Source organism: Stomoxys calcitrans, chromosome 1 (genome assembly GCF_963082655.1).
Source record: "Stomoxys calcitrans chromosome 1, idStoCalc2.1, whole genome shotgun sequence".
NCBI classification, from domain to species: Eukaryota; Metazoa; Arthropoda; class Insecta; order Diptera; family Muscidae; genus Stomoxys; species Stomoxys calcitrans.
In genome coordinates, this window is record NC_081552.1 from 4,662,077 (window position 1) to 4,676,202 (window position 14,126).

General features: G+C 37.9%; 1 protein-coding gene across 1 annotated transcript; it reads right to left on the reverse strand.

Annotated features, from left to right (window-relative positions):
• Window positions 1-741: 741 nt before the first annotated feature.
• Window positions 742-11,813, reverse strand: LOC106089619 (drebrin-like protein). Its single transcript, XM_013255526.2, has 7 exons — window positions 11,580-11,813; window positions 11,346-11,517; window positions 10,272-10,723; window positions 10,031-10,204; window positions 2,076-2,605; window positions 1,923-2,015; window positions 742-1,851 (listed from the first exon to the last, which is right to left on the reverse strand). The coding sequence occupies exons 1-7, from the start codon at window positions 11,660-11,662 to the stop codon at window positions 1,712-1,714; spliced, it is 1,644 nt and encodes a 547-aa protein (XP_013110980.1). The 5' UTR covers window positions 11,663-11,813; the 3' UTR covers window positions 742-1,711.
• Between the last annotated feature and the right edge of the window lie 2,313 nt (window positions 11,814-14,126).

Below are 14,126 nucleotides of genomic sequence, written 5' to 3' on the forward strand. Positions count from 1 at the left end.
ACAGTTGTTGGAAGTGATACCAAAACACCACGTGCAAAATTTCAGCCAAATCGGATAAAAATTGCGCCCATTAGAAGCTCAAGACCCAAGATCGGTTTCAAAATATGTACAGATTTGGCCCATTTCCAAACTCAACCGACATAAACTAATAACAAGTATTTGTGCAAAATTTCAAGCGCCTAGCTTTACACCTTCGAAAGTAAGCGTGCTTTCGACAGACAGACGGACGGACATGGCTGACGATCAAGAATGAATATACTTTATAGGGTCTTAGACGCATATCTCGAGGTATTACAAACGGAATGACGAAGTTAGTATACCCCCCATTCCTGTGGTGGAGGGTATAAAAAAAAATTGTCAACTTGCTTAGTTGGTGAAGGAGACACCTTCTCAATTAGATAGTTAATGACATTTTTATTGAAGGAAAAAATTGCACATTACATTATTGTTGTGCCTGTGTGTACACGGTGTGTGATGACTGATTTTGTGTGAACTTAACATTATTATTATAATTATTTGAATTGATGCAAAAACGACTTTTTTTTTCAATGTTAAATATATATGTGTATGTATATAGAATGGTGTTAATGTTGGGATTAAGGAGTGTAAGTATATAAAGGGGGAGCGAAAGTTCTTTGTGATGTTTTTAGATGTGTGTGTGTGTGTGTGTGTGTGTGTGTGTGTGTGTCTGGGTCTTTCTCTCTCTCTGTGTGTGTGTGTGTGTGTGTGTGTGTGTGTGTGTCTGTGTCTCTCTCTCTATCTCTCTCTCTCTCTCTCTCTCTCTGTGTGTGTGTGTGTGTGTGTATAATAATAATCATACGTACGTACGTAAGTGTGTAAAAGATTTCCCATAATACTTGATTGAATGTCGGTATGTTAGTATGTGATTTTGAAAATTAGTTGCTTTTGGAAATTTGTCCGCTGCACTAAAAATATATCTGTATGCATGTTAATAACTTTTATAAAACAAAAAACAAAGACACAAAAATATAAATGCCTATATAAGTAAATGTAACGCTTAGCGTTCTTCTACATAATTTTTGATAGAATCAAGTTAACAAAAAAATTATATAAAAGGAAGTCAACAGGACGCAATGGTAATAATAAGTAAGGACGACTCGCCACTAAAAGCCTTCAACGTAACCCAACTGGGTAACGCAAAGGTAAGAAAACTTGAACATAACATTTGTGATATGATTTTCCATATATATATATATATCTATATATGTGTAATAAGAATAACATATGCATCGAAAGGAAAACAATTTTTTTGGAAGACTTGACTTGGCACCGAATGTGAGTGAGTGTGTTTGAATGATTTTTGTTGGTTTAGCTGCAAAAGGAAATGGCCTTACAAGTCTCCTTATGGTGGTGATGATGATAAAAGTAAAAGTCTGAGTAATTTAGTTTTGTTGTTGTTGTTGTTGTTAACAGTCCGTTATTATATAGGATAAGCTAACGCTTTAAATACTTTGTGAATACTTTTTGAGTTATTGCCAAGAAAATGTGATTGCTAGTTATTGCTCGCTTATTATCTCTCAGTTGCGAAGTGCATGTATGTATGAGGTGTGAATTTCGGAATTTCGGAATTTCAGTGTCTCAGTTTTGGGGTTTTTTTTCTCTCTCTATATATATAGATAAGTGGGTGTGTATATGGTTTTTGTTTGTTTGTTTTGCTCTTATGTAAAAAGTTGAGTAAATTCCCTATAGCTTAGTCTATAATTTCGACATAGTTTGCCGGAAAAAGTCCATATGTGCCATCCGGTCCAAGACCTTGCCACCAACCCTCATCGATCTGGTCAATATGTGTAATGACATCGCCGGGGTCAAAAGTAATCTCAGTTTCATCAGCTAAAAGCATATCAGAAGACAAAACAATTTGAAAAAAAATTAAATGAAAAAAACGTTTGTTTAATACACACCTGCTTGGTAATCATACAGGGCACGTGCTCTCAAACCCAAATCGCCCAAAGTATCTTGGCATATAAAGTCATCCTCATTAACCAAATCGTTAACTGCAATACAATTTTCTGTTTATAGACTTGCTCGTTATTTGATTACTTACTGTCACTTACTTTCATTTCTCTCCATGTAGCCATTTTTATTAGCAGCCGGAGCTTGTGATTGCGATTGCTGCACAGTAACAGAAACTTTAGTGCGCACAACCTCTTCTTCATCGTCCTGATATAAAGCAGTGTCTGTATTGTTGGAGGATGATGTGTCATCGGGCGATTGCAGTGAATTGGATTTGCTGTGTGGTGATCTTTTGATGGTTGAATATTGTTCCGTATCAGGTTCTAGAGGATAATCATCAATATTTAGATTGTCTTCCTCATTATTGGCTATTGCAGTTATTTCTGGTTTCACTGGTTCCAATGCAATGTTTTCCACCATTTCCGTTTTTATCACGGGTATGTCCATTGTGACGGGAGTCTTGGCGACAACTGTAGCTTCAGTCATGGGCTGTTGCTTAGGTAAATTTATTTTGCCTGGCAATGGTTGAGGAGTAGAAATGACCTCGTTTTGAGCCTGTGGTTGATTAAAGGCATTTATGCGTTGAGCTATAGAGTTGCGAGCTGGTTTAGCTGGGGGTGCCGTACTTAATCTGAAAAAAAATAATAAAAAACCAAAAAATAAATAATCTGGGTTAAACTAATCGCGCCATTCGATTAGCAAAAACTTCAAACCATCAAGGTTATAGTTCCCGGCACGCAATAGCTGTGAGCATCACACAGACTGGAACATTGAGGTCCGAACTGTGTGGTGTTCATAGCTGTCACGAGAAGCTTAACTGCGAGCTACCGGGCGCGTTCATTGGTTGCGGATAGTGGAATGCACCATACGCAGTCGCGGACAATCAGCGGTATCGAGCGGAGAGCCTCAGTGAAGGGCCGGGCGGCACCGGCTCTTGTATATATACTGAGTGCCTATTATGATCCATATGAGAAGGCGAGTTATTGGCGTCTTTAAATAACTAATGGCCGCCTTGTTCCCTCGCCAGTCGTACCTTTGAACCGAAGCGAGCTTGCCCACATAAAGTAGCTTGGCGAGGATGGCCACCTCCATATGAAAATGTGACTACCACAACAACAAGGCTATAGTTCATATATAAAGATTCCTGTTTTTGTTTTTGGCCTAAAACCATTTGCAGGACGGATTAATCAACTCATCCACTAGCAGAGGGTTCGATTGGGCAGATTGTGATGTGATTTTTAGATTTATGGTCTATTTTGAAGCTCTTGCTTATCAATGGATTTCCCAGGTATTTTGAGGTGAGGGTAAATGAAGGTTGTTGCTTATGATTTTTCAAGCAAGCTATTTATATGGGCTATCTTGGCCACCGTAGCGCTGAACGCTTGGGTTTGAATCCTGGGGAGAACATCAGAAAAATGTTCAGAGGTGGTTATATCCTCCTAATGCTGGCAACTTCTCCCAAAAGAGGTGTCGCATTGCCGCACGCCATTCGGACTCGGCTTTAAAAAGGAGACCCCTTAACCCCCTTGAGCTGCAATTTGAAGAATCGGAAGGCACTCATTGATATTTGAGAAGTTTGCGGCTGTACCTTAATGGAATATTCATGGGTTTCCATGTTTGTTTATTGTATCTGTATGAGCAATGGCCCATGGACTTGGCATAAGCCGCAGAATGATGAATAGATTATTGTTCACCAAAATCAGAGATGCTGCAACTACACCTCGGATTTGACTGATGGTATCCCGCCATATAACGGCACCATTCGTTATTTAAAGGCACCAATAACTCGCCTTGTCATATCGGGCAACATAAGTACTCAGTATCTAAGAAACTCTCCACTCGATATCACTGAGTGTCCGCAACTGTGGTTGCGTGCGTTAGCTCTCAGCTGATCTTCTCGTGATGACGATGATTAACACACAAATCGGAGCTCAGAGATCAGTGGTGCTCATGGCTATACCGTTTCGGGATACTGATGTTATTGTTGTTTCAGCCACACTTGCATGTGTTGGTGGTGACCCTTGTCCAGCTCTTATAGGCGAGCAAGCTCGTTCTGGTCCAAAAGACCGATCGCCGCTGGAACATGATGGCGTATCGAGCATCGTAGGCACTCAGTATTTAAGCAAGAGCCGATGCCACCCGGCCGCTCACTGAGTTGTTATTGTTATTGTTGTAGTTGTAGCCACATTTGCACGTGAAGGTAGCGATCCTCATAAAGCTCTTATAGGCGAGCAAGCTCGTTCCAGTCTGTACGACTGAAATGATGGTCATTGGTTATTTAAAGGCGCCACAACGTTCCCAGAGCGATCGGTCCCATGGGCCCTCCACATGCCAATATGGCTACAAAAACAGCAAACAGCAGTAGAAAATCTCTTGGGCCACCGATGCCACTCTTGCCAATTAGAGTTCCTTTCCGGTTCGTCTGCCGATGAAGGATCTCAACGGGTCAATACGGTACGTACAACCGGCTGCCATGGGATTACGTGAAGTGGTAAACGATTAAGGTTGCTTCACAACAAAGAAGTATTAGTTGTTGTAGCAGTGTAATGTATTGACACGGCAGAGATGAGATGCGTTGCAATTAAAATCCAAATACAGAGTGATCTTTATTTATAACAAAACAAAGCTTAGAACTAGAAATGTATAACAACGTATGTACATGGATATGTATGTATGTGTGTGACAGTATGTTACATTAAAGAGATGCAAACAGCAAGCAGATAAACATTTAAATACGAGTGAGAGTGTTTACCACTTGTTCTTATGGATAATAAGAAAATAAGAATAAGGTGAGGGAGAAAACGTACATTAGACTGGAACGTAAATATGTTTATACTGAATACTCTATATGCTCCCCCTAAAGTTGTTAATAACATATCAATCAAATACAAACAATATCAATGAAATTATAAAGTAATAATGAATTGAGTAGACAAAATTGTATATTATCAATTGGTATCTAAATTGCTGTTTGTACCTGAATCCGGTTTTCTTACTACTCTTCCTCCCTCTCGTGGTCTGAGTTCTCTTCTAGTGTGTGAAATATCTTCAGTCGTTTGCATCTGCTGTGGACCATCTGAAGACAAGGTATTTGTTGTAGGTGCTTGCAAATCGACGATTTGTTGTTGTTTTTGTTGTTGACCTCTTATCTGATCTAGATGGCGTTTAATGATATAGTTGTTGTGTGATAAAATGCACGAATACGATTGAGGTCCAAGTTGTTGTTTTATCTTTGCTTGTGCCCAACTGGATTTGTTAGGATTACGGTAATCACGTACCATTACCTTCTGACCTTCTGTAAATTGAATATTTCGATTACCTTTGTGGTTTCGAACGTTGTTTTCTTGTGCATTTATTATCTTTTCCGTAGTCGTTGGTGGTTTTAAAAGACTAAACCGGGTTTTTAGTTTTCTGCCAAAGAAAATCTTTGCTGGACATTCACCAGTGCTACAATGGGTCATGTTGCGATAGTCCATTAAAAATCGGTATAAAATTTGGTCTAAATTGGCATCTTTATTTTGCTCCAAGTTAGCATATATGGATTTTTTAAACGTTTTAACGAAGTTCTCAGCTTGGCCATTAGTTGATGGATGTCCAGGTGCAGTTAAGATGTGTTTAATTCCATTCAAGGACAAAAAAGTTTCAAAATCATGTGAAGTGAATTGTGTGCCATTGTCACTTACAAGTGTGTCGACAATACCATAACGTGAAAACAGTTCTCTTAACCTTGAGACGGTGAATGCTGTCGTCATATCTTTAGTCTTGAAAACTTCAACAAATTTTGAAAATGAATCGATGACGATTAAAAAGTAAAAATTTCTTATCGGACCAGCAAAATCAATATGTATTCGGCTCCATACCGAATCATTTGGCACCCATGGTATTAAACTGCTTTTCTCAGGACTGGATTGTAGTTTTTGGCACGGTAGACAGTTCTTAATTAAGTTCTCAATGTCTTTGTCAAGGCCTGGCCACCATATGTATGACCTTGCAAGGGCTTTGGTTTTGACAATCCCCAAATGAGAACGATGAAGTTCATTTAGAACTTTTTCTTTTAATTTATCAGGTATTATTGTTCGATAACCCCATAAAATACAACCATATTCAACGGTTAGTTGGGTATACTTTTCCCGAAATGGTGTGAAATTGGCACCAGCAATATTATTGAGTGTGCCGTTGGAGATACAGTCCACAACTCTTGACAAAATCGGGTCTCGTCTCGTTTCACGAGAAATATCTTTAAAATCGATTTTAAAACCTGCTTCATTGGCTTCAATAAAATTTATGTAAGAATTTTCAACATTATCAGATTGAAATTCTTTTTGAGGCATCCTTGAAATGCTATCTGCTTCATTCTTAATTCCTTTCACATATTCTATGGTATAATTAAATCCAGAAAGAATTAATGCCCATCGTTGCATTCTTGCTGAAGCCATGAGAGGCAAACCCTTGTCGCTACCAAAAATGGCCAATAATGGGCGATGATCCGTTCTTAAAATTAATTTGTTTCCAAGCAAATATTGCCTTAGTTTAGTAACACTAAACACAATGGCTAGGGCTTCTTTCTCAAGAGTGCTGTAATTCTTCTCGCTTTTCGTCAAAGCTCGGGATACAAATGCTATCGGTTTTGTTGTTTCAGAGAACCTGTGTGATAAAATTCCAGCTACCGCATTATTTGAAGCATCAGTAGTTAATATGATTGGCAAGTCAGGATTAAAATGAACCAAGATTTGGTCTGAAGTAACAGACTTCTTTATATCCTCAAACGACTTATGACATTTGTCTGACCAATCGAAGGCTACATCTTTGCTTAATAAATTATATAGTGGAGACATGATTTTTGCAAAATCATTAATAAATTTCGAATAATAATTTGCCATGCCCACAAAAGCTCGTAATTCAGAAATATTCTTTGGAATAGGACACGAGATTATTGATGAAATCCGGTCATTGTTCTTTCTTAATCCATGTTTGTCGATGTTAAATCCCAAATAGGAAATTTCAGATTGAAAAAATACTGATTTGTTTAAATTGAGCTTCAATCCTGAAGACTGTAGTTTTTGAAGTACACGCTTCAAAGTCCTGATATGCTCTTGCATATTTTTGCCAGTGATGGTTATGTCATCCTGGTAAACAACAACATAGGGAATATCTCTTAAAAGATTTTCCATTGTTTTTTGAAAAATGGCCGCAGCCGTTTTGACACCAAATGGTAGTCTCTTCACCTTCAAAGTACCAATATGCGTACTCCATGCGCATAAAAATTGAGACTCTTCATCCAAAACAAGCTGATTGTAAGCATTGGATAAATCAAGCTTCGTGAAAACTTCACCACCCTCCAACGATGCGAAAATCTCATCGATTCTGGGTAAGGGATATTTAAAATCCAATAAAAATTTGTTTAATGTGACCTTGTAGTCACCGCATATCCTCAAATCGCCGTTTGGCTTTAAAATTGGAACTAAAGGAGTTCCCCAATCGGAATTATCAACCGGCTCCAAAACACCAGAACTTATTAAGTCTCTTAACTTCTTCTCTATCTTGCCTTTCCATGCCAATGGTAAAGGTCTTGGTTTACAAAAAACAGGAGCTGCATCCTCAGCAATTTTTAAAGAAATTTTGCTCACATTGTATTCTCCCAACTTGTCTTGAAAAACCTCAGAAAATTCATTTTTAATTTGTTCAATAATCGTTGCATTAGAATCCATTGAACCAATATTGTTAACTTGCAACAGCTCAAAATTAAACGATCGTAAAAACGAACGACCAAGCAGGGGTGGATTTGATGAATTTACAACAACAACAACAACTGATTTACTTTTACCTTGAAAAGTCACCGACGCATCGTATTCGCCTACCAGCTTCAACTTGTCACCATTGTAGTCTACATATGGTATATTGCATGGGCGAAGTGTTTTCTTAATGTTGTTCTCCTTATAAAAACAAGCAGGCATCAACGTACACGGAGCACCCGTATCACACACAGCATTAAGCTCAACTCCATCAATTACAACCTGAAGAGAATACACATCACTAGATTTGCGCTCAGCCACACTGAAAATTGAATAATTAAATAAATCATCATTATCATAATCATCACCATTGTTATCAATATCATTAGATACATAATTCACACTTCTCTTTTTATTATGACACACAGAAGCCAGATGTCCATTTCTTCCACACGAATGACATTTGCTCTCCTTGTATTTACAAGCTTGAGAGCTGTGGTTGCGCCAACCGCAATGAGAACAAGCTGCCTTTTTTTCAACTTCCATTCTGTTATCGCGACTGCCGCTTCTGTTATTTTCATAGCCATTGCCTCTGTTGTTGTTATAACCATTGCCTCTGTTACTGCTGTTACCACTGCCTCTGTTGCTGTTACTGCCTCTGTTACCGCTGCTGCCATAACCTCTGCCACCACCGCCACTGCCGTTATACTTGTTGGAGAGTCTTTGCTTTTGCACCAAGTTCACAGAACTTTGCTCCCTCTCTGCCTCTTTTGCTATGCTTTTCGTCTCCATGATCATCGCTTTTTTCAACGCCACTTGCACCGTTAGACTTTCGTCCTCTTCACACAGTCGTTCGAAGATGAAATGTGGCAAGCCCATCACAAACTGATTTAAAACAAAAGCATCCAAGTTTGCACCAAATTTACAATTAAGCGCCAATGTCTTAACTCTGGCATACCACTCAGCAACCGTTTCACTATCACTTTTTGTTGAGACATGAAACTTTTTTCTTTCGCTGAACACTATCGTAGGTGGGGTGTACTGCGTATCCAATATCTCGCACAACTCCTCATATTTTTTTGACACAGGGGACACTGGACTGCATAAACTATGCAACATTTTATAAGCCACGGCACCAATTGATTTTAATAAAATCGACTTTTTCACATTGTCGTCCGTGCAGCTTATTTCACAAAAATGTATGTCCAGACGCTCTTTCCATACATTCCACGCCTCTACACTTGGGTTAAATTCTGGCACATTAGAAGTCTGGAACACTGCAATTTGACTGGCTGCAAAACTTTGGTTTCCTTCTCCTTCCATCTTAGGCGGCATTTATTTTTTTGCTCTGTTTATCACTTTTTTTTTTATATAAAATGACTTATTTAAGTTCAAAAAAAAAAAAAATTTTTTTTATCCTCGTCGCCAAATATGTAATGTATTGACACGGCAGAGATGAGATGCGTTGCAATTAAAATCCAAATACAGAGTGATCTTTATTTATAACAAAACAAAGCTTAGAACTAGAAATGTATAACAACGTATGTACATGGATATGTATGTATGTGTGTGACAGTATGTTACATTAAAGAGATGCAAACAGCAAGCAGATAAACATTTAAATACGAGTGAGAGTGTTTACCACTTGTTCTTATGGATAATAAGAAAATAAGAATAAGGTGAGGGAGAAAACGTACATTAGACTGGAACGTAAATATGTTTATACTGAATACTCTATAAGCAGTGAGGCAGCAGCCCTTGCCGATGAATAAATCCATCGAAGAAGTAGTGATTAGTAGTTCCGTTCGCGTGTGCCTTTACAAAAGAGACACATTATCGTTGAGCTAACCACGGAATTAAGTAATATGAGATGCGACATAATGATTTAACGATCAATAAACCCCTTTTTCCGGGGCAAATCAAAAAAACACAGTCAAGTAGTTTTCAATTTGAGCCAACAGTGCCTATAGCTAATACTCAGATTTGTCGTTCAAGCCACGGCACACAACAAGCCGATTACTGGCTTAGGTGTATGTTCATAGTTACGTGGCCTACCAGTGCCCATAACTAATACTCATATTTGTCGCATCATGGCGACAACCATGGCACACAACAAGCCGATTACTGGCTTAGGTGTATGTTCATAGTTGCGCGTAACCTAAACTTTCAATTCCCTTGGGGCCGAAGTTTTGAACTATGACCCATGGATTTCGATTTGGGTTACCCGTCGGACAGAAATAATTAATTTAAAAAAAAATTACCCCCCCCCCACCACTTCTTCATGTTAATATGGTTGTGGAAAAATTTGCATTTTTTTCACTTACTTGCTTTGTAATTGACCTTCACTTGTATGCTTTGTAAACATGGCCTTGGCTGCTCCCACTCTGGAGCCAATTAATTCTTTTGCTTCCTGGCTGCGTTGCTGTCGCATGCGTTCGGCTTCTGTTAAGGCCGAACTACTCGGTATCGTTTTCTCGGGACTAAGAGGTTGGGGAGAACTGTAAAAAAAAACAATAAAAAAGGAAAGTTTAATGCATGGTTTGTGTATTCTATTCTGGCACTTACGTCTTAATGGGCACATGGGCCGATTGTAATTTATTGGTCATTTGTAATTTTTTCTCTCTTTCCAGATGTTCCTTTTCCTCACGCGATCTTTGTTCCTTCTCCAATTTTGCCTGCTCCAATTTTCTTTGTTCTTTTTCAGCCATAAGACGTGTTTTCTCTTCCTCCTCCTCTTTTTTCCAAAAACAACCAATAACAGAGGGATTTAGTTCTTTGGTGGGAATTACCCTGGTATAGTTTGTTCCTATGGGAGTTTTCTGCTCTTCTTGAACAATGCGGGGTTCTTTAAAGCTGTATGCCGAACTAACCGTACTTAGCTTCTTCAACAAACGTTCCAAGTCAATGTCATCTTCATTACGGGCACTTATAGTCAAATGAGCCCCGGAAAGAATTTTTTCCACATCACGTATGTGGTTAGCGCAAGTACCTTTGCGTAAAACGGGAGCACCTTCTCCCTAAAAAAAAAAGTTTATGTAAATTTGGATGCAATTTAGATAGAAGAAAACATTTCAGAGGACTAACATCAGACCAGTTAAGATTTTGTACAAGATTCCTATACAAAGAAAAGTATATGGTACATCTGCAATACAATAAAACTTCAAGCCCATCACTCTGTATCGTGCCCATCAAGGTTGCTCTGTATTCCAAAAAAGCGAAAATAAAACTAATTATCTTCTATATGGTAATTGGTAATATGGGAATACAATCTCAGCAACAAGCTGCTCCCATTCTTCAAAATTGCCAAAAAAAAATTCATTGAGCTAAGTTGTATGGGCCAGCAACGCATTTAGATAGATAACAGAAAATTCGAAAAAAAACAACTCCTGCACTGAAAGCAAGATATGACCGTGCGCTTGTTAATTCTATTTACGTTTGTCATTGAACATTTCGAAGATAAGTTCGTTACATTTTATTGTGGCTTTTTGGAAACAATGTACGAGAATTTCGGAAACAAGCAACAACCAGGCAATGCGTGATGTCACCTGATAATCGACTTCCGTTAGGAAGGAAAAATATACAAAATTATAGGCATTTGGTGTTAGTTTCCCTAAATTACCCCTCGTTTGCCTAACTCACCTGCCAATTCACCAAGAGGAACTTTTTTAATCCCGTTTTGGGATCTTCAATACGAACGAAGGCATACATGATCTTACCACTGTTCAAGTCTTCGCATAGCTCTGTTATGCCTCCATCACCACTACTAACCAACTTTAAGTCATTACTTTGTCCTTCGTAGCCAAATAAGGCCCTAAAAGGCAAACAAAAGATCTTTATTGATATGCAAATTTACTTTTTTTTTTGGCATCTTACCAGTCTGTCGGCGATTTGTCATCCAAAACATCTTTCCATGCTCCTACAATTTGCGGCCGATTTTTTTCTATATTTATGGCCATTCTTTCGCTTTTAAACGAGTTTTTATGTTATTGTCTTTGTAAAGGCGACACACCAGCCCACTTTCGCAATTTTTTAATTATTTTCAATGGAATTCTGTCAATCTTGAATGGTGAATGGTGCTCATAAAATTGTAATTGTTGTTATTGTTGTAATATTGAAACAGTGATGCCAGCAGTTTACGATTACAATTTCTCTAGTCCCATTTCGATTTTCCCTGCAAGCAATTAAAACCAATATATACGGTTAGGTAGATAAGAGTGGCAGCCCTGTACAGACTCTCTTAGACAATTTTGAGTCCATTGTGATAAAATATATGGTTACGAGTGCAGGAAATATAACCACGTATTTCAAGAAAATTATGATGCGTTGGAGTGCTGAAAATTGAAATTTACATATCCAAACAAGAAACTATATTCCTGTCAAATGTATTTCCCACATATGGCATCATTGCTTAAATATGACAAATAATAACCATTACCCACTACCGGGTGGTCATAACGATTAAGTGCGGCCCTTTAGCGAGGCCTCAGTAGCAGTCACAGACAATTGATTCTTATGGATAAATTCTCACTCCCTCCAGCATTCAACAATAGAAGTTTAGGTCGCTTGCGAAAACATAAAGTGGATAGACCCCATGAACATCATTAAGGATGTCAAATCTGCCGATTGAAAATATCATCATATAGGAGAAAACGTAAACAAAGAATGAATGTAAGAAAAAACACAAGAAGTCATCCTCAATGCCAAGAACTGCCAAAAATTAAAAAAAACTGCATGTCGGCTTATCGCTTGGCTTAACCTTATTCAGTGAATCCTGCACTCTCTCAAACAAATGACAACCACAATCAACGACTAGAAATCTGTACCGCAATTCTGTAACTAAAGGTTGGCACTAAATTAGGATTTCGCGGTGAAACTCCATATAAAAAAATAAGTGGAAATTTGATTAAAAGTGTTCGTTTCGCTATAACTTGTTTGACAGCAATCATGTTTTTATTTTCATACCAAAATAAGTTTTTTATCTGCACTTATGGACTTATAGTTTTTTTTCGCAAATAAATAAAATAACAAAAAGACAAAACGAACAATTGAAACCAGTAAAACAAACAAAAATGATGCCGACAACGGTTTCAAGCGCTGCCACTATCATTTATTTTTGCCATTTTCCTCACTATAAACCAACGGTTTTTTTTATATGGACATGATTTGACAGTATTCCGATGTCATTATTTTACCTAAGAAAACGACTTGTTGCGCAGCGACTGTGATTGTGCTCTTCTTGGGCGTCGTAAAATGTAAATTTTCCCTGGAAGAAAAAACAAGTTATAGCGAAACGAAGGCTTTTCATCAATATTTTCCGCTTATTTTTTCATATGGAGTTTCACCGCGAAAACCGAATAAAGTACCAACCTGAAATTCTAGTACTGACTTCATCCACATTTTTCTTTGTCAGAACACAAACAAAAGTCAAACAACAACACACAACAAAGAAAAAATTATAGAAGCATAGTTGATTCGGCCAATTTCGTGAGCATTTAAATACATTTGCAATTAAAATTGTGCGAAATTTATCCTGATGCAGCGACATGTCGCCACTGTTTTGCTCATAGAACTCAGTACCACCACCACCATTTTTTATAGTGCGTTTTGACAGTTATTCGTGTGAAAAGTCGAAGTCTACTGACTTTCGGCTTAAGGATGGTACTATATTCGTTTTCCACAGTTGAAAACACACATTTTTCCCGGTTACTTTTTTGAAACAATACAAAAATCTCAATGAGAACATAATACTTTTATGAAGATGTTTTCATAAGTCATAAGTAACTAAATGAAATCAGCAAGTTTTTTTCCTTCAAAATCTGTTATCCAAAAAATGTAATCACGAAAAAATGTCGCAAAAAACGAACCAGTCAGTAAAAGAAAAAAAAATTACTGACATTTGTTAACATTCAAAATAGGCAGATTTCGACAATCTTAATGACGTTCATGGGGCCTATCCACTTTATGTTTTTGTAGTGAATCCTGGTTTTGCGCCCTGAAACGCGTTCAAAGTTGAGAGTTGGTTAACTTATTCCGTGAGATGCGTGCGTGCATTTGCTGTGTAACTCATACAACACAAACCAAGTCATTTAAATTTTTTCTGACATGCACGCGTAATTAGGCATAAAGGTGTAGTTACATACCACGCGAAGCACTTATGCTGGTTTAAGCAATCAGATGCGCCCACATGCGTTCTTTGGGTTGAGTTACATACCATACGCCTTTCGCTTCACACGATTTTCTAAAAGTCAACTTGTTTAGGCCATTTCCAAAGTTAATTTCAATGGAAATTGTTAAGAATGTGGTTTAATATTAGAAACATAAAAGAATTTCCCTAATTTACGGACTGAAGAACAAATTTTGAATAGAAACATATTCAAATCATACGTTTTGAGCCTTGAAACGCTTTTAAAGTTGCGAGTT

What these genes read in the sequence shown, in the direction of transcription:
- LOC106089619 (XM_013255526.2), bottom strand. Translation starts at nt 11,662, where the DNA reads ATGGCCATAAATATAGAAAAAAATCGGCCGCAAATTGTAGGAGCATGG. An exon ending in TCCTCTTGGTGAATTGGCAG is followed by an intron (nt 10,724 to 11,345) that starts GTGAGTTAGGCA and finishes TTTTTTTTTTAG; the next exon opens with GGAGAAGGTGCTCCCGTTTT. An exon ending in GAAGGTCAATTACAAAGCAA is followed by an intron (nt 2,606 to 10,030) that starts GTAAGTGAAAAA and finishes ATTTTTTTTCAG; the next exon opens with ATTAAGTACGGCACCCCCAG.